Raw genomic sequence first — 21,217 nt, forward strand, 5'->3', positions numbered from 1 at the left:
CAAAATTTTATATTTACGTATTTTTGAGTATTGTTGACCTATTTTATGATTATTCTGATTATTAATTTTGTTCGGCTTGAGGTCACAGAAAATATTGAAAAAAAAAAACTCAAGCCGAACAAAATTAATAATCAGAAAAATTTTATATAGAAATAAAATTTTGACAAAATTTTATATAGAAATAAAATTTTTGCAAAATTTTCAATAGAAATAAAATTTTGACAAAATTTTCTATAGAAATAAAATTTTTGCAAAATTTTCTATAGAAATAAAATGTTGACAAAATTTTCTATAGAAATAAAATTTTTACAACATTTTGTATAGAAATAAAACTTTGACAACATTTTGTATAGAAATAAAACTTTGACAACATTTTCTGTAGAAATAAAATTTTGACGAAATTTTCTATAGAAATAAAATTTTGAAAATTTTTCTGTAGAAATAAAATTTTAACATAATTTTCTATAAATTCAATATAAAACATTTCTTTTGAATCAAACAATATTTTTGGATATACTAACCACAAAAATTTGGTCAACCCCTTCAAAAAATTGTTTTTGTTTAATTTGGTAGAATTTTTGTAAAATTTTCTTCAAATTTTGGTGGATTATTTATAGCAGGAGTGGCACCCGTGATGCTAATACTGTAGATGTAAAATGAGGTAGAGCTCCTACTTGTATGCAATATCTAGCAACAACTTTCAATTTCTCTATCTGACAACTGTCAAATGAATTCTCTATTTTGCTGGCTCTAAACGTGTAAACGAACTGCTTCTAGTCAAAAATTTTGAATGGAGCTAATATCGTCATTTTTGGGCAAAAATCTGAAAATCGGCATTTGCTATTTTTTGAGTAAAAAATCGTCAAAATGCCGATAAATCGGCTAAATTGGCAGCCCTGCATCCAGCCCTTATTCAGAGCATAGTGATAGCCCCAAACCTTTTTGAAATGTTCTTGAGATATATGCACTATATAAAAAAACGGATATTGTAAATGAAACACAAATGACTTTTGAAATTACTAAAAATTTTGTTCAGTGTAGAGATACAAAATTCGAAAATTGACTTTCGGTCTATCGACATTAAAGTTGAAGTCGTATTCTTGAAAACCGACTTTAGAGTCTTCAACCAATCGCAAATCTCTTTATGCTGAAAATTCGACTTTTTCAAATTTTGAAAGTACAAAATACACAAGATAAATCGCTTCGGTACAAAAAATTATTGAAGGATTTTTTGTAAATTACAGAATTTCTGCAATTACAATGGAACCAAGTACCGCTCGAATCTGGATAGATGGCGGTACACATGCTCGCGAATGGATTACATCAGCTACTGTGACATTCATAATTGAAACACTAATTAGAAATTGGGAAGATCAACCGGAATATATACGTAATAAAATTTGGTATTTTATGCCAATGATAAATCCAGATGGTTATGTCTACAGTCGTCGCATTAGTCGTCTATGGCGGAAAAATCGTTCCAACAATCGAAAATCTCGTTGCAGAGGCGTAGATATAAATCGTATATATCAATATAGGTTGGAATACTGTTGGTTCATCGAAAAATCCCTGCACATTAAACTATCATGGGAATGCACCTATATCCGAAATGGAAACTAAAGCTATTGTGAATTTTCTTGAAGAAAGAAAACCCCATGTTGTGTCGTTTCTTTCTTTTCACAGTTATGGTCAATTGTTGACTTATCCCTATGGTCATCGTGCAGCCAGATATAAATATGCCAGTTTGCTACAACGTTTAGGTAACCAAGCTGCCAGAAATATCAAAGAGATTACTGGTAGAAAATATCGTGTAGGTTCTAGACATTCTCTGTTGATACTCGCTGGAGGTGGAGCTGATGATTGGGCATGCTCATCGTTGGGAGCTAAATACGTCTATACCATTGAGCTAAGAGATACAGGTGATTATGTATTCCTTCTGCCTCCTAGACAAATTATTCAAACAGCTATGGAAGGTTATGCCATGGTTGAAGCAGTTGCCAAAGATATTGGATGATATTGTGTAAATCTTTTATTGAATGTTAGTTATATAAATTTAATAATTAAATATTTAGAATTATTGAAATACCAAAATAAAGTTTATTGTTAATATTTTTAATTTCACCAGTAAGCAAAGCAAGCAAATTTGAGTAACAGGTTGGCTGATAAGTCCCCGGTCTGACACATAGATGGCGTCGCTAGTATTAAATGCATATTTTTATATAGTGCCAACCTTCAAATGATTCGTGTCAAAATTTGACGTCTGTAAGTCAATTAGTTTGTGAGATAGAGCGTCTTTTGTGAAGCAACTTTTGATATTGTGAAAAAATGGAAAAAAACGGAATTTCGTGTTTTGATAAAATACTGTTTTCTGAAGGGAAAAAATACGGTGGAAGCAAAAACTTGGCTTGATAATGAGTTTCCGGACTCTGCCCCAGAGAAATCAACAATAATTGATTGGTATGCAAAATTCAAGCGTGGTGAAATGAGCACGGAGGACGGTGAGCGCAGTGGACGCCCGAAAGAGGTGGTTACCGACGAAAACATCAAACAAATCCACAAAATGATTTTGAATGACCGTAAAATGAAGATGATCGAGATAGAGATAGAGATAGCAGAGGCCTTAAAGATATCAAAGGAACGTGTTGGTCATATCATTCATCAATATTTAGATATGCGGAAGCTCTGTGCAAAATAGGTGCCGCGCGAGCTCACATTTGACCAAAAACAACGTGTTGATGATTCTGAGCGGTGTTTGCAGCTGTTAACTAATAATACACCCGAGTTTTTCCGTCGATATGTGACAATGGATGAAACATGGCTCCATCACTACACTTCTGAGTCCAATCGACAGTCGGCTGAGTGGACAGCGACCGCTGAACCGTCTCCGAAGTGTGGAAAGACTCAAAAGTCCGCTGGCAAAGTAATGGCCTCTGTTTTTTGGGATGCGCATTGAATAATTTTTATCGATTATCTTGAGAATGGAAAAACCATCAACAGTGACTATTATATGGCGTTATTGGAGTGTTTTAAGGTCGAAATCGCGGCAAAACGGCCCCATATGAAGAAGAAAAAAGTGTAGTTCCACCAAGACAACGCACCGTGCCACAACGATGTCAAAAATTCATGAATTGGGCTTCGAATTGCCTCCCCACCCACCGTATTCTCCAGATGTGGCCCACAGCTACTTTTCCTTGTTCTCAGACCTTAAAAGGATGCTCGCAAGGAAAAAATTTGACTGCAATGAAGAGGTGAACGCCGAAACTGAGGCCTATTTTGAGGCAAACCCGAAGGAGTACTACCAAAATGGTATAAAAAAATTTGAAGGTCGTTATAATCGTTGTATCGCTCTTGAAGGGAACTATGTTGAATAATAAAAACGAATTTTGACAAAAAAGTGTGTTTTTCTTTGTTAGAGCGGGGACTTATCAGCCAAGGGTGCAAGGTCATTTTTTGTTCGTGTGGCCAGATGTTGGAATGCCTTACCTGCGCATTTTCTCACACTCGAATAATGTGTTTCGTATTAAAGTATTCAGACACTTTTCTGATTCGTAATGTTGCTGTTACATGATTGCTAATGGGATTTATTTTTTGTATATCTTTCTTTTCATTACATATGGCTGGGGAGCCAATCATGATTAAATCATTAGATTATACTTTTAATTTATTTTAAATAATTTCTAGTTGTATTTAAATTTATTACATTCATTTCTATTCAGATTATTAAAACTTTCTAATACAAATATATTTGACTATGAAGGCTTAGTATTACTGAATAAAAACTGATAAATAAATAAATAAATAAAAGATAATTTGTACATCTAAACCAGAAACCACAGTATTTGTAAAACAAACAATTCAAAAGCTTTGATATGCTCGAAAACGCTGAAAACTACCCTGCAAAAAAATTTGGAAGTTCTTCTAAAGGCACAACTTTAAAAGAACTTCCATAAATGTTTTCCCTAAGATGTTCTTTATTTTAACTGCACAGGAAGTTAATTTGAGTCAATTTTTTTATAACTCGTTTTTTCACATTTTTAAAGAGAAATTTAAAATTTTATTGTTTCAAAAAGGTTAAAAATGGTTTAAGAATTAATAAAATACGCAAATTATTTAAATTTTGCCGTAAAAATTGCTAAATCCTTTTTAGAAAAATTGCGATTTTTTGAAAATATTTGATGTCAAACATTCTACACAATCGTTATAATGCATTAAAAATCATACAAAATTTTAAAATTTATTTATTCGTCAATATATTACAAAATTTCTTAATTCACATCCAAAACATTGGATTCGCTTCACACTTTAAGAAGTGATGAAAATTCAGGGCAACAGTTGTTGAAATGGTGGACATCCGTCCTATGACAATCCCGTGTTAAATTCATCGCTTCTGCTTCAATTTTTCACCACTTTCGGATCCAAAAAGAGCATTTCCACTGCTTTTTTGGCGACGCTTTTTTTGCTGGGTATCTGAACTACTTATTCACTTAAGTAGCCATAAACAGATTCTAGGGTCTTTCGTCCTAACATGAAAAAGATTTCTAGTCTAAAGGTTGAGTTACATATCATACGTGTTAATCCGTGCGTTGATGGAAGGGTTGATATTTTTCAGTTTGAACCACTCTAACAAAACTGTTGCTTTCAAAGAGAAAATTCAAATTTTCAATCAACGGACGCATTAACGCATGGTATGTAACTCAACCTTAATCTTCGACTACTCCCTTTTCCCTGTGTATATTCTAAATTTGAATGAAAAACTCATCCTTGAAAGTAGGTTAGTGGCAGATCACTTAAACTATTCGGTCCATTCTGATACTATACAATGGTAAACTTTTCTCTTATCAGTGAGTCCTACCCGAATCTATGTTAATCTCACGGATAAACCGAGTTTTAACAGCTTTTCACATTATTGTGTAATCACTTAGAAAAGCATTGAAACATTCAAAAATGTTACATGCATTACTGAGAGGGGATATATTACCACAGAAAAAATTTTTCATATTCGATCGAAACTGGGATTGAATCCACGATCCTTTGTATCCAAAACGGGCATGCTAACCATTGCACCATGGTGGCTTTATTGGAACTATAAAATCGAATTGTACCAATTCGGGAGTCTTCAAAATGTTGGCATTAGTTTCCTTTTTTTAATTTTAATAGAAACATCAACTACCATAACATACATTCATCACATTGTCATTGACTACAGCTTCCTCTGATGGAAATTACAAAAAATCATCTGCAATTACTCTAGTTTATATTTTTTCCTATTTTACAGCATTTCGGAAAATCTTAGTGATAATAAGAAAATTTGGATTGATGGCGGCACTCATGCCAGAGAATGGATTTCACCGGCCACTGTTACTTACATCATTAATCAGTTATTGAGTAATTGGGAAAATCAACCCAAATACATTCGTAATAAATCATGGTTCTTTATGCCTATGGTTAATCCAGATGGCTATGTCTATAGTCGTCGAAAAAATCGTTTATGGCGTAAAAATCGTGCCACAACAAAATCGGCATCATGTATTGGTGTTGATCTAAATCGTAATTTCAACATTGGATGGAATACCAAAGGTTCTTCATCGAATCCCTGTCATGATACCTATCATGGTCCAAGAGCTAATTCAGAATTGGAAGCTCAAGCTGTGATATCATTCCTAGAAGAGATTAGTATCAATCTGGAGGCATTTTTAACATTTCACAGCTACAGCCAAGCATTTGTATATCCTTTTGGTTATAAGGCAGCCAAAAGTAAATATGCTCCCATGCTACAACGTGTTGGTAATGAAGCTGCTCGCTTGATAAAAAATAAAACGGGAAAACATTATGATGTTGGTGTTACATACAAATTACTATCGATAGCTGGTGGAGGAGCAGATGATTGGGCCCACTCGGTATTGGAAACAAAATATGTTTTTACAGTGGAACTACGGGATCGTGGTCGTTATGGTTTTGTTTTACCCCCTAGTCAAATTATGGGAGCTGCTTTAGAAGGGTATATATTTGCAGAGACGGTTGCTAAAGATATGTCTTAAATTTATTCTGATACGTCCATAAGGCTTTATATTGTATAAAATATATTATTTATTTATTTATTTATATTCATTTTTTAATACGATTTATATAATTTTTAATATAATTTTCATAAATCTAAGCGTAGTAGTTTAAGGTTATGATGCCATTAATTTATTAAAATATTTATGTAATTATTTATTTGAACCCAGAAAATAAATAAAACACCAGATATTTCGTATGTGATTAATGAATGTTTTAATACTCTGTAAAGGGCCAGGAACAATCGAATCAATATGACAATGCAACATTCCCAAATATTTATTTGTTCTATAAAGTTAAATACTATATTCAGTTTTCAAGCTGAAAACAAGCATGTTTAGAGGTTACTTTTTTTAAATCAATTAATTTAGAGATATAAAATGTTTTGAAGTCAATACCTTGGATATTTTCCATCCATAATTTGTCAATACTTGATAAACATATAATCGTCCTCATAGGTATTTGCGTACTTATAATTAGGGCTGTGGAGTCGAGCCAATTTTGCTCGACTCCGACTCCAGCATTTTTCATCAGCTCGACTCCGACTCCGGAGTCGACTCCGGGTAATATAACTAAATCTCATTTTAATACCACTAATTTGTAGTTCTATTGTGGTGGTACTTTGTATTTAGTTCTACATTTTGATAAAATCTCAAATCAGACTTCTACAAAATCTCGGGCAATATTTGGGAAATATTTATAATTGTTTACACAATTTCGCAAAACTGCATTTATGATTCATTCATTGAAAAATTTGAGTCATTTCTACAAGTTTTCGACTTAGTAGTGAGCATCAGTGAGCATAAAATTATGGAACATTTTTTGTCTAGTAAATAAAATTTTGGAAAATTTTCTACAGAAACAAAATTTTGACTGAATTTTCTATAGAAATAAAATTTTGGCAAAATTTTCTATAGAAATCAAGTTTTGACCAAATATATAGAAATAAAATTTTGAATAAAATTTTTATAGAAATAAAATTTGGCAAAATTTTTTATAGAAATAAAAGTTTGAAAAAATTATCAATAGACATTTAATTAAAAAAAGTGTGTAGCAAACAAAATTTTGCAAAATATTCTATAGAAACAAAATTTTGACTAAATTTTCTATAGAAATAAAATTTTGACTAAATTTTATATAAAAACAAGTATATACGGCCGCAAGTTCGGCCAGGCCGAATCTTATGTACCCACCACCATGGATTGCGTAGAAACTTCTACGAAAGACTATCATCCACAATCGAATTACTTGGGTTGTGGTATCTTAAAACTTCTTGACATCGTTTTCTAAATTGTGATTTAGTCCATACATGGTATATATTAGACAAAAAAGTTATGTATAGTTAAGTCTACAAATAATTACGAATCGATATGGACTTTTTGTACGTAGAGAGCCAGAATTGAAATATGGGGGTCGCTTATATGGGGGCTATACACAATTATGAACTTGATATGGACCAATTTTTGTGTGATTGGGGATCGATTTATCTGAGGGCCATATATAACTATAGACCGATATGGACCTAGTTAGGCATGGTTGTTAACGACCATATACTACCACAATGTACCAAATTTCAACTCACTCGGATGAAATTCGCTCCTCCAAGAGGTTCCAAACCAAATCTCGGGATCGGTTTACATGGGGCTATGTACGACTCTGGACTGATATCGACCACTTTTGGCATGGTTGTTAAATATTATATACTACCACCACGTACCAAATTTCAAGCAGATCGGATGAATTTTGCTTCTCCAAAAGGCACCGGAGGTCAAATCTGGGGATCGGTTTATATGGGAGCTGTATATAATTATGGACTGATATGAACCAATTCCTGCATGGTTGTTGGATACCATATACTAACATCACGTACCAAATTCCAACCGAATGGGAAGAATTTTGCTCTTCCAAGGGGCTCTGGAGGTCAAATCTGGGGATCGGTTTATATGGGGCCCATATATAATTATGGACCGATATCGACCAATTTTTGCATGGGAGTTTGAGGCCATATATTAACACCACGTACCAAATTTCAACTGAATCAGATGAATTTTGGTCTTCCAAGAGGTTCCGGAGGTCAAATCTGGTGATCGGTTTATATGGGGGCTATATATAATTATGAACCGATGTGGACCAATTTTTGCATGGTTTTTAGAGACTATATACTGACACCATGTACCAAATTTCAAGCGGATCAGATGAAATTTGCTTCTCTTAGGGGCCTCGCAAGCCAAATCGGGGGATCGGTTTATATGGGGGCTATATATAATTATGGACCGATGTCGACCAATGTTTGCATGGTTGTTAGAGACCATATACTAACACCATGTACCAAATTTCAGCCGGATCGGATGAAATTTGGTTCTCTTAGAGGCCTCGCAAGCCAAATTTTGGGTTCCGTTTATATGGGGGCTATACGTAAAAGTGGACCGATATGGCCCATTTGCAATACTATCCGACCTACATCAATAATAACTACTTGTGCCAAGTTTCAAGTCGATAGCTTGTTTCGTTCGGAAGTTAGCGTGATTTCAACAGACGGACGGACGGACGGACGGACATGCTCAGATCGCCTCAGAATTTCACCACGACCCAGAATATGTATACTTTATGGGGTCTTAGAGCAATATTTCGATGTGTTACAAACGGAATGACAAAGTTAATATACCCCCCATCCTATGGTGGTGGGTATAAAAATATTTCTATAGTAATAAAATTTTGAGTACATTTTTTATAGCAGTGAGCATCAGTAAGAAAAAAAATTGAGAAAATTTGCTATAGAAATAAAATTTGACAATTTTTTCCTATAGAAATAAAATTTTGAAAAAATTATCAATAAAAATACAATTTTAGAAAAATTTTTGTGTAGTAAATAAAATTCTGCAAAATATTCTACAGAAACAACATTTTAACTAAATTTTCTATAGAAATAAAATTTTGACAAAATTTTCTATAGAAATAAAATGTTGACCAAATTTTCTAATAAAAAAATCTATTACTATAAAATTTTGGCAAAATTTTCTATAGAAATAAAATGTTGACCAAATTTTCTAATAAAAAAATCTATTACTATAAAATTTTGGCAAAATTTTCTATAGAAATAAAATTTTGACTTATATTTTTATAGAAATAAAATTATCAAAAGAAATATAATTTTGAAAAAATTTTGTGTAACAAACAAAATTTTGCAAAATTTTTTATAGAAGTAAAATTTTGCTAAATATTCTTTAGAAACAAAATTTTGACTCAATTTTCTATAGAAATAAAATTTTGACTAAATTTTCTATAGAACAAAATATTTCTATAGTAATAAAATTTTGAATAAATTTTTTATAGACCTAAAAATTTGACAAAATTTGCTATAGAAATAAAATTTTGACAAAACTTTTTATAGAAATAACATTTTGACAAAATTTTCTATAAAAAAACAACTTTGAAAAAATTTTCTGTCAATATTCCACATATGTATAGGGCCTTAAAATAAAATAAAAAATTACAAATAAATATTACAAATAAATTGATATTACAAATAAATTGATATGGGCATTAAAATAGATCGATCCAGCCCATCTGCTAGTCTAACATTCTAGGAAACATAAAAAGATAGCCGTAATTGGAAGTTGATTTTCATTTACAATCATGCTGTACATTGATCGAATGAATAACGCAATGGAAACTAATTTGCGTAAAAACTTGCTTAGTTACAAAAATGTGAAGTGTTTTAAAAAAAATTGGTTTAGCCGGAGTCGAGCAAAATTTTTACGACTCCGGCTCCGACTCCAGCAAAATCTTCAGACTCCGACTCCAAGACTCCGACTCCGGCTCCACAGCCCTGCTTTCAGTTTAGTGTTTTGGTGGAAAACCGACAATCTTAACACATATTTAGACATCATTAGAGGAATGTTCTCATATATTTGGCTCAATGATTTATAGGTTCACCACATGTGATATCACAATAAAATTAATTGTTGAGCATGAACATTAATAGGTGAGCATGAAATGTGCTTTCACTACATACTATATACGACAATGTTCGTATATCCACACGAAGTTCGAAAATTTTCTGCAAGAAGGAGGCTATAATATTCGAATACATATTGACCATCTTCGGGATGCTAGGGATGGTTAGTAACTTAGATCTTGTTTTTAATAGTGGTACTTAGATCAGATGTCTCCTCTAAGAACTTAGGTGTCAACTGAGAAATTTAATATAAAACCAGTTGCCGTTTCGTAATGATGATTCTGACCATAACTCCAGTAACACGAACAACTGAGGAATTTGACATCATTAAAGTCTGGTCTACGACCCGGGCGGACACAGATTTTTCAACTATGGAGATGTCACTAAATGCAATGATTAGCGCCAATAAAAGGTATTGAAATGTACAGTTTTACCTTCCACCAGGTAGTCAATATCGGTAACACCTAGTGTGTCCCCAAATGCATTGGCCCTCACCTTGCGGGCCTCTCTGATATGTACCAAGGCATCCGTGTTTCGGTGAATGTGACGAAATGACGAAGAAATTCCATTGGTTGAGATTGCGCTAGTTGGGTGGATAAAACGAGGCAGTAGTCGCGATAACATGAACAAAATTTCATACAGGATATCAGCTATGCTAAATTCTGAAAAGTTCAGACGAATCTTCATTTATTTTTATCCTCCTGAAAAACTACTCTTTTTTTCAAGGCCATCAAAATAGAGTTTCATGGTTCTAGGATGTGGGTTCTTTGTTTCGGGTTTCGGTTCCAATTGAAGACAATTGTGGCTGACTTTTTTATTTTTGCTTCGAATCAGAATATTTGTTAATGGAATAGTTTTACCTTTCACCTGGTAGTCAATGTCGATCAGAACTTATAAGTCCCCAAAAACATTGGCCCTCACTTTTCGGGCCGATGTAGGACTGAACATCCATGTTTCGTAGACCTTCAGCAAATGACGAAGAAAATCATTAGGATTGCGGTTGCTCTTGTTGGTCGGAATAAACGAGGCACCCATCGCACTAAAAGATTTCTCATGTACAATATTTGGTGCAAGATTTTAACCATTCTGTCTCAGCTATGTCCTGCAGGATCAATCGGTGGTCTGACAAAACGAAATCATGGATTTTTGTCACTTTATCTATCTTCTATGAAGCAATTTGATTTACAGTCGAACACGAGATCTATGTTCGATAAAACGGTACACACAAAAAATTTTTTTCTGGTTCAATCACGAAATTAATTGATCCAATTAATTGTTTAATTGAAATGTCTTCAATCACAGAAATGATAGTATAGATTAAAAAATTAATTGAAGGTCAATTAAAAAATTAATTGATCCAATTAAAAAATTAATTGATACTATTAATTTTTGTGATTGATTTTTGTTTCAATTAAAAAATTTGTTGAATCAATTAAATTTTTAATTGAATATTTTTTAAAACTCAATTAAAATTTTAATTGGAAAAAATTGCGTGAAATTTTTTTCTGTGTAGTGAAGAACATAAAGAGCAAAAAAAGCGTCGCCAAAAAAGTAGTAGGTTAGGTTAGGTGGCAGCCCGATGCATCAAGCTCACTTAGACTATTCAGTCCATTGTGATACCACAGTGGTGAACTTCTCTCTTATCACTGAGTGCTGCCCGATTCCATGTTAAGCTCAATGACAAGGGACCTCCTTTTTATAGCCGAGTCCGAACGTCGTTCCACATTGCAGTGAACACAATTAGAGAAGTTTTGAAACCCTCAGAAATGTCACCAGCATTACATTAGTAAAATGTTCTTTTTGGATTCGGAAGTGGTGCAAAATTGGCGCAGAAGCGATGAATTTAACATGGGCTTGTCATAGGACGAATGTCCACCATTTCAACCGCCGTTGCACAGAATTTGCATCACTTCTTAAGGTGTGGTCCGAATTCAATGTTTTGGGTGTGATTTACAAAATTTTGTGATATTTTGCCAATCAGAAAATGTTCATAATTTGTATGATTTTTAATGCATTCTAACGCTTGTCTAAAACGTTTGATCTCAAATATTTTCAAAAAATCATAATTTTTCTAGAATGGATTTAGAATTTTTTTTTCGAAAAAATTTAAATAATTTGTACCATTTCATAACTTCTTACTATCTTTTTAACCTATTTGAAACAAAATAATTTAAAATTTCTTATTAAAAATATGAAAAAAGTGAGTTTCAAAAAATTGAATCAAAAGAACTTCCATTTTTTTTTGCTGGGTAATTAAACGACCTGTTTATCATTAAAATGTGTTCGCTATAACCATAAATTCGTTAAAAGCGTTTTCGTTATAAACGTAGTCATTTGCATGGAGAATTTAAGAAAAATCTTTGGGGCCTAGGGTAGTTCGTTAACTGGAGTAAGCTATAAACGTGCTCGACTGTATTTGAAAAAAAAAAATATCATTGAATTCGCATATAGATGGAGCTGATGACAAATTGCTGATATATCTTTATAAACTGAGTAATTTTGCCAAGATTCTAAAACTGACCACCTGTTAAAATTTGCCTTGATGTGGTTGCATCGGTTAGCAATATTTTTGTATTCTTTCAGCGTTTTTATCGAAACAATAATTAATAAATAATGAGGCTTTCTTCATATGGTAAAACACATTTCATATTATGATTCATCCTAAAAATAGACTACAAAAAATGGTCACTCAATTTTCTTACCGTATCTGTTCCATCATCTGTATCATCATCACCATCCAGCATATTCTTAGTTGTTATATCCTTTGTGGTGTTGTCATTTGATGAACATTGATTTAGGGTAGCTGTATTCTCTTCCGGCATATCCAACAAAGGACTCTCTTTCGATATAACCGATTCGCTTGGTAAGCTATTAATAAAATTATTAAATGTATTGCCACCAAGACCACTAGGTCCAACGTCTGACAATGAATAGGTGACTGTGGGCGTTTCAGGTGTCATTAGAGGTGGACTGCAATCATCTAGAGGTGTAGATGCTGGGGCATAACCATTGATTAATTTAATCAAAGAACTGTGGGGAGGTACATTCTCAATACTCTTGGTATATTTGCTATTCATTTGTATAGTGGTTGCCAAGATGGGAGCAGGACTCTTATCAGCTGTTAGTTTTTGAGATGATGTACCATTGGCATTGGCTTTAACCATTGTAGACTTATTCTCCGGTTGCCTAATATTTCCCATAAAATTCTGATGTAGCAGTAATTCGGCCTCGCGCAGCAATTCTTCAACACTGCGATTGTCTGAATTGTCTGCCAAACGACTTACCTCCTGGAAAATACTTTCAACATCTACCTCTGAATCATGGCCATTCGTCGAAATACCATCTCCACCAGAACATTTCTGCTCCTGCCTTAGGAATTCCATAATGCTACTGGTCGATGTGAAATCATCGAAATCCAGCAATTGTGTTGGAGATTGTGGCACAGAATTGGTGATTGTCGAACTATCGGAGGAAGAGTATGTTTGTTGTTGATGCTGGAGATGATTAGTCTCTAAGGGCGTGGTGTTGTTTAACTGGGAGTTGCTATTGCGGTTATTGGTACTCTGCAGATTTTGTTTTTCTTTAGATGTTTTTGTTTGGGTAGTGGTGGACATTATTAAACTGTTAGTTGCTTGGGCCATCTGAGGCATTAAAACTTTGGACATAATTCACAGGATAGTTAGGACTGACAATTGCTTTTGTGAAATATTGAAAATTTTTCTAGTGAGATTTAAAACTATACATATATGTATGGAATTTTTCGTTTCAATTTAATTTTCACTATATTGTTGACGTCCAAACAAATACTAGAAATGTATCATCGAACTCACACTCCTTTTTCGTAGCTTCTTTTTTAGAATTTTCAATTCACAATTTTCAGCCACTTCCAAGTAATTTATTATTCACTTTTCACTCATTTTAATGACTTGGGATTGCATTTACTATGACATTTTCCATGGCACCACCACTTAAAATTTTCAGGATGTAATTAAATTCTTCGTTCAAAAGGACGGACTACCCGACGACAACGTTTCTTGCTACAACTATTTTGCTTATGCCGTTTCCTATATTTTTTGTATATAAAAGCTTGCTTGCACTTTGTTATGATTTATCCTTAATAAATGTTGTTGTCCCTTCTGGCCGACACGAAAGATAGCAAAATGACGAATAACTTCTGTTAGGGTAACACGAATTTGTTTAGATCTCTCTCACGCAAGGTTCCAAAAGGACTCTCTTGGTTCATTTGATTAGTACACGACGTGTCGCATGTAATGAATCAGCTGTTCATTGTATTTATTCTACACTGAAAGAATGCTTAGTATACCATTTCACAATGTTGATTGACCATATGTTTGCGGGTTTGTAAATATGAGAAAAGAAATTAGAAAAGCTAGAGGACATGATATAAAGCTGACTTTATATAAACACTGACTTGACCCTTATGGTGGATATTAAGTTAGAATTTAGGGACTAAAATCGATATTAACAGCCTATTTCTGCTATCCGAATTCTAGTCTTCGTTCGCATACAAAACGAAAAACAGCTGATTTGGGTTTCTCTAAGGGGTATCTAAACGACAATCGAAACGAAAGTCAATGCGAACGAAGACGTGACGTAAGCTCTAAAATTGGGTTTCTCTAACTCGATTCGTTCGCATTTTGACGAACTGAAATGTCAAAACCACTCACTTGGTAAAGACTAGGGCTGTCGTTCGGGATCGATTTTTAAAAATCCCGGGATTCGGGATTTCAAAATATTGAATCCCGGGATCCCGGGATTTTTCGAGATTTTTTTCGGGATCCCGAAATTTTCGGGATTCTTTAAATATTTTAATTAATTACAATTTACAGCGCCAAAAAATTGTTGTACATTAAACCAATTTATTTAATTAATTCAATTTTATTAACAACAAAAGAACATAAGAGTAAATTTAAAAGCAATTTTAAATTGCTATCATACTTAGCGAAAAAAAAAATAAATGAAAAAAGCCATTTCTTATCGCAATCTTACTCAGCAAACATTTTAAGGATTAGGTTAGATTAGGCGTATTTTCGTATACTTGTGATAATCCTTTTGTACTTCGATTTAAGTAAAAATATCGCAGCATCCAAATTTTTGTCAGATAATCGCGATCTTGTCATATTTTCGACGGACCTTTTATCATTGCTTTTTATTTTATGTGGCACGAATTCCATTTCACATGAACTCATTATTCAAAGGTCCTTCTCGTTTATTTCGATTTTTGATGAAATTGTGCTCTTTAGTATACCTCATGTATAATAAATTCTTACTCAAGATGTTTATTAACTCAATTTGTCGGTTATGAAATCTAAGGGCCGTTTACACTGAGTGAAGACTCCAATTTATTAATAAATAATCTTAAAAAACCACAATTTTATCACATTGGTATTATTTTTTCGGGATCCCGAAAAATCCCGGGATTCAAAATAAAAAATCCCGGGATTCGGGATAAATCCCGTCCCGAAAATCCCGGGATTTCGGGACGGGATTTATCCCGAGTGACAGCCCTAGTAAAGACCTTTCGTTTTGTGGAAAAAGGCATTTATAAATAGGAAAAACTTAATAATTGATAAATTGATTAAAGCTTTTATTATAAATATGTGATAAAAGTTAATTATATCGATCTATTTTTTCTTTATAACCGCCATAGAGACCGTTTAAGGGAAAGTCTAACACGAGCAAACATATACATTTCGAATGAAACACTTATTAAAAGGACAACTGAACTGTAATTATTGTAGAAATATGGAAATACAAATTCTTATCTCTCTACGCGGGCTAATTTGTTAAAAAAAATTATTGAGCTAAACCAAATATCAAAAGCGGAAAATGTTTGCCAAATGAACGGCGATGCCAGATTGAATTTTATGGAAAATCATTTTTAAAATGTATGGGCCTTTTTCAGGAAATTGAAATAATGGAGATCTGGTAATGCTAGCATTTGACAGTAACGTAAGCCATGCGAACGAACGAAAGGAAGTTAGAGAAACCCAAATCTAGACGAAAGTGAGTGACTGCCGTTCGTTCGCAATTGTTTTCGTTCGGATATCAGAAATAGGCTGTAAATACTTAAATATTTAAGGCCGGTATGCACCTCTAGCGAAATTTTCGGTAGCAAATATTTATTTAAGTCTACAACAAAAAAACAGGGCTGTGTACACAAATTTTAAACCAGTTAATCGCTTTTAAAAATTGTTTATATATGTTCCAAATATTCCTCAAATAAATTGTTAATTATTTACAGACCTTTTAAAACTTTTACGCACACAATGATTGTAATAAATTAAATGTTTGCTGCCAAAATATGCTTTTGACAACCCTGTTATTTTCATTAGAGGTGCGTACCAACTTACGAAATTGAACGCTACCGAAAATTTCGTTAGCATAAATAGCAATGCATTTCTTATGGGAATGAAATTTTTCACTAGAGGTGCATACCGGCCTTTAATTGAAAATTCTATTAAAAATTGATGGGGAATGAATTGAACAACTTTAGTTCTTTTAAAATGAATTTCCTGTTCAAATTATAACTATCCGAATTATAAACTATCCCCTTTTCCGCTGAGGAACTAGCACACAGATAGCCGTCACAGTATTCCGTAGCGGATTGTGGTCATCCCATAAGAAATGAACGTAAACACACTAATGATTTCAATACTAGACTGAAATGAGGTTGTTTATAGAAGGCTTATTACGTTAACACTAAGCATGAGCGTTTATTTTGTAATACTCAAATCGTTTTACAAATATCATGTGTTGAAAATGTCAAATAATGCGCCGTGCAGAATATGAGTTTATCCGAACGACAGTGGTCGTGTCGAACATATCCCATATATTGGCCTCATTATAAGTTAAGCTCGAAGGCATAATCGATTATTTAGATTTTTCGATTATTTAGATTGTTTAGTCATCGCCGACAATTCGTATCGATTGGACACACTATAAGATTCTTTACAAACACAGACATAATCTGTATGGTGCATCAAACATATCACAAATATTGGCCACACTATATCTTATGTTCGAAGACATAATCGATACTGCAGCTTGTTAATGGGATCGCTAGTACATTTTTCGATATTTTACTTACCTCCGACAATTTTTAGCGTTCACATTCATAAGCGAATGAGCGCCTATTGGGAGGGGGCTTAGACCCCCAGAAAAATTTTGTTCGGAAGTGGTGCAGAATTGGCGAAGAAGCGATTAATTTAAGATGGGCATGTCATAGGACGGATGCCCACCATTTCAACAACCATTGCACTGAATTTGCAACACTTTTAAGGTGTGATCCGAATTCAGTGTGAATTAAAAACAGCCATTTCTGCTATCCGAATTCTAGTCTTCGTTCGCATACAAAACAAAAAACAGCTGATTTTTGGTTGATTGACGAAAGTCAATGCGAACGAAGACGTAACGTAACCTCTAAAATTGGGTTTCTCCAACTCGATTCATTCGCATTTTGTCGAATTGAAATGTCAAAACCACTCACTTGGTAAAGACCTTTCGTTTTGTGGAAAAAGGCATTCATAAATAAGGAAAAACTTAATAATTGATAAATTTATTAAAGCTTTTAACGCAAATATGTGATAAAATTGATTTATATCGATCTATTTTTTCTTTAAAACCGCCATAGGGACAATTTAAGAGAAAGTCTAACACGAACAAACACACACATTTCGAATGAAACACTCATTAAAAGGATAACTGAACTGTAATTAATGCAGAAATATGGAAATACAAATCCTTATATCTCTACGCGGGCTAATTTGTCAAAAGAATTATTGAGCTAAACCAGATATCAGATGCGGGAAATGTTTGCCAAATAAACGGCGATGCCAGATTGAATTTTATGGAAAATACTTTTTAAAATGTATGGGCCTTTTTCAGGAAATTGAAAAAATTGAGATCTGGTAATGCTAGCATTTGACAGTAACGTAAGCCTTGCGAACGAACTAAAGGAATTAAGAGAAACCCAAATCTAGACGAAAGTGAGTGACTACCGTTCGTTCGCAATTGCTTTCGTTCGGATATCAGAAATAGGCTGAAAGTTTTGTGATATTTTCCCAAATAAATAATGGGAAATGGGAACGTTTGACCTAAAATATTTTCAAAAATTCGCAATTTTTCTAGAATGGAATTTGCATTTTGTCGACATAATTTAAATAATTTGTATCATTTTATTAATGCTTACTTTTTTATCCTATACGAAACAAAAAAAATACCCATTAAAAATATAAAAAAACGAGTTATAAAAATTGAATTAAAACACTTCCTATGTAGTTAAATTAATTAACTTCTTTGTGTGGACATTTTTGGAAGTACTTTTAAAGTTGTGTGTGTGGGACTACTTTTAGTTGCTTTATTATAAATTAATTGTCTAGTTAAGCTGAAGTCTGATTTTTTATTTATTCTTATAAAATAAAACATTAATTGAACCTATAACTTCAGTCCATTAATGTTTAGCTAGGGGGCTGGAAAATTGTCTAGCTACGCTAATGGCCACATCGTAAGAGTTTTTAAACATACATTTCGTCCGGATAAATTTGTAGTCTATAGGCCGGTATGCACCTCTAGTGAAAACTTTCATTGGCAGGTTACTTAAGTTGACATTTTGTGTATGTGTAGTGTTGTTGTATTGTAATATTTATGTACACAAAGAATGTAAACAAACCTACTAAACGTAAAAAAAGCCTTTGACAAGATGAATGTCGATATTAGTCACCTGATTGCATGACTTTACCTCTTTAATATGCCTTGTTAAGTGACCTGCCAATTTAGTTTGACTTTCTAAATATCATGGGGTGTACACACGTTTGCTCGTGACTTTACCTATAATTAATATGCCTTGAGCTGTTACGCATCTCATAAAGGAAATTCTGAACTGTATATTTGGGTCTCAACGGCCCATTAGAAATATTAACTTAAAATGGCAACGTAATTCACAGTCAAAAATATGCATTACTTTCGGTGTTGGCAACACTGCTAAAGAATAAATTTGGGAAAAAATACAATCATTGAATGGAAGAAAAAATAATTTTAATGGATAATTTATAATTCACTGTGCGAACGGCAACAATAAAAATGCTTTACCTAGAAGATTATTTGGAGAGTAAGTATTTTATTGTAATATTGAGACAAATGGACATAGGAGGAGTAAACAAACCAGTTGTTTGTGGTTGTACTGATTGTCTAAATTTTATAATTATTATGTTTTTCCATTTGTAGTGATAGAGCACTTGCCTCAAGAGCTCAGAGATCGTTTTACAGAGATGCGGGAGTTAGATTTAACAGTCCAAAGTAAGTTACTAATAAATCTGCTTCATACTGTATACATTGTTGACTTCTTGCTCCTTTGTTTGCAGACAACATGGATTCACTAGAAAAGAAAACGCGCTCGTTTTTTGTCCAATGCAAAAGGGGAGAGTTGCAAGATGATGCCGCTGATACTGAATTCCAAAACCTGCGAAAGGAATACTATAAAGTTCTAGAGGATGCTGATGAAAAAGTGACAATTGCCACACAAATTCATGAATTAGTGGAAAGATATCTTCGGCGTTTGGATAGTGAGCTTTTTAAATTCAAATGTGAATTGGAAGCCGACAATAATGGAATCACTGAGATTTTGGAAAAACGGTCTTTGGAAATGGATGGTGGTAGTGCGGCAACGGCATTGCTTAGCGTTGCTGGATTGAGTCAAAAGGAAAATCGCTACTATGGTGGCCTAAGTGCAGCCATTGCCCCATCAGGAAGCAACAGTCATAGTGCAGTAATGGGAGGAGCCGGTGTCGGTGGTCTTGGTATGGGTGGTGGAATAACAGTTCCAGCAACACCCACAGGAGCAACGAAGGACAACCGTTACCGTACTCCGAAACCGGAAAAACGCAGAGACTCAACGTCGACCCTTCAAGGTGCTGTGCCGGAAAAAAGAGCCAATTTGGGTAATAATCTCACGACAACCACACCTCCAGTTGCAGTAGTACGTCCAATTACACCAGGTATAGGAGCTGTGCTTAATGCCGCCGCTGGATCAGTGGGAACCCCTGCTGTTGCTTATAATCTGCAACAAATAGGCAGTTCGGCCACAACGGCTATTGCTGCCGCGGCTTCTCAGGCAATAGTGGCCACCCAACAAATGCAGCAAGGACGCCGTTCGGCAAGTATGAAAGCCAGTTACGAAGCTATACACGGTGGTGGAGGACCAACTGAGTTCTGGATAAGTCGCGATATATCGAATCCACAAAGTACAGCCTCAGCGTTAGGTTTGGCTGGAACATCTACTGAAAAGACCAAGAAGAAGTATGCCACAAAGTATCCAAACCTTAAATTACAAAAAATCTCCAAATTCTTATATGCGTACTCTTTTGTTTTGTAGGAAACTCACTTCGAGCTTGTCTCATGGTTTGAGTACATCAACTGTATCGGCATCTAGTACACCGGCTTTAAGTCTAGCCTCATCATCATCATCCTTGAGCATGGATTCAGTGGAAATGTTGGCTTCATCGGCACCAACATCTTTAAATGTACCTTCCCTGTTACCCACCGGACAACATGTTACGGCATCATCATCCAATACAAACTTGATCGCAGCCAATAGGCAAACGCTCAGTACAACATCATCAACTGCATCCGTATCGACACCATCAACATCGACCGCCCTAACACCCGGATCGAATATAACTCTTAATGAAAATGGAATGGTTGTGGAACAAACACCAGAAGGTGAATGGTCATACGATCCCAATGAACCCAGATATTGTACATGCAATCAGGTATCATATGGTGACATGGTAGCTTGTGACAATGATGCATGTCCCTATGAGTGGTTCCATTATCCATGTGTGGGCATTACACAACCTCCCAAGGGTAAATGGTACTGTCCAAAATGTACTGCTTCCATGCGTCGTAGGGGAAATCGTAAAAATTAAAGGCAACTTGATTAAGTTTCACATACATTATGTGGTTTGTCTATGCTGCTAAGTTATAAGTGTATGGAAATAAAATGGAAGAAATGAATGCCCAAACCATACCCAAAATAGTTTGTTTCACTTACAAAATGATAGCCTTGACTTATGTGTATTGTATAATTGTAAGAATTTGCCGCTTAGCATATAGAAGGACTGTGATATGGTACCCATGAAAATTAGCTCAAAAACCTAAATGAAATAGGAACCCAAAAATTAT

At 34.1% G+C, this 21,217-nt stretch overlaps 4 protein-coding genes across 5 annotated transcripts in view; 3 read left to right on the top strand and 1 right to left on the bottom strand.

Moving 5' to 3' along the window:
* Positions 1 to 6,059, top strand: part of LOC142230727 (carboxypeptidase B) — a 41,399-nt gene extending 35,340 nt beyond the window's left edge. The window contains exon 5 of the mRNA XM_075301359.1: positions 5,276 to 6,059. Coding sequence (XP_075157474.1) covers positions 5,276 to 6,038 — 763 coding nt within the window. The 3' untranslated portion in view covers positions 6,039 to 6,059. The remainder of the gene's footprint in view (positions 1 to 5,275) is intronic.
* The window catches only part of LOC142230726 (uncharacterized), a 260,167-nt gene extending 245,944 nt beyond the window's left edge, over positions 1 to 14,223 (bottom strand). Inside the window, exon 1 of the mRNA XM_075301355.1 lies at positions 12,718 to 14,223. Within this exon, the coding sequence (XP_075157470.1) occupies positions 12,718 to 13,680 (963 nt within the window). The 5' untranslated portion in view covers positions 13,681 to 14,223. The remainder of the gene's footprint in view (positions 1 to 12,717) is intronic.
* On the top strand, positions 1,261 to 2,014 carry LOC142228953 (carboxypeptidase B-like). The gene is made up of 2 exons (XM_075299480.1): positions 1,261 to 1,477; positions 1,539 to 2,014. Exons 1-2 carry the CDS (start codon positions 1,261 to 1,263, stop codon positions 2,012 to 2,014), a joined length of 693 nt encoding a protein of 230 aa, XP_075155595.1.
* Positions 14,224 to 18,989: 4,766 nt separating the features above from the next.
* On the top strand, positions 18,990 to 21,069 carry Ing3 (Inhibitor of growth family, member 3). 2 transcript variants are annotated; one of them, XM_075300006.1, is made up of 4 exons: positions 18,990 to 19,145; positions 19,262 to 19,333; positions 19,399 to 20,344; positions 20,409 to 21,069. In XM_075300006.1, the coding sequence occupies exons 1-4, from the start codon at positions 19,118 to 19,120 to the stop codon at positions 20,959 to 20,961; spliced, it is 1,599 nt and encodes a 532-aa protein (XP_075156121.1). In that variant the 5' UTR covers positions 18,990 to 19,117; the 3' UTR covers positions 20,962 to 21,069. The 2 variants fall into 2 exon arrangements, with proteins under 2 accessions (XP_075156121.1, XP_075156122.1); XM_075300007.1 differs by having other exon boundaries at positions 19,399 to 20,332.
* Positions 21,070 to 21,217: the final 148 nt, after the last annotated feature.

This window comes from Haematobia irritans, chromosome 3 (assembly GCF_050003625.1).
Source record: "Haematobia irritans isolate KBUSLIRL chromosome 3, ASM5000362v1, whole genome shotgun sequence".
Lineage (NCBI taxonomy): Eukaryota > Metazoa > Arthropoda > Insecta > Diptera > Muscidae > Haematobia > Haematobia irritans.

Coding starts and splice junctions, on each gene's coding strand:
- LOC142228953 (XM_075299480.1), top strand. CDS start 1,261: ATGGAACCAAGTACCGCTCGAATCTGGATAGATGGCGGTACACATGCT. Junction 1,478..1,538: donor TCGTCTATGGCGGAAAAATC/GTTCCAACAATC, acceptor ATATCAATATAG/GTTGGAATACTGTTGGTTCA.
- Ing3 (XM_075300006.1), top strand. CDS start 19,118: ATGCTTTACCTAGAAGATTATTTGGAGA. Junction 19,146..19,261: donor CCTAGAAGATTATTTGGAGA/GTAAGTATTTTA, acceptor TTCCATTTGTAG/TGATAGAGCACTTGCCTCAA. Junction 19,334..19,398: donor GTTAGATTTAACAGTCCAAA/GTAAGTTACTAA, acceptor CTTTGTTTGCAG/ACAACATGGATTCACTAGAA.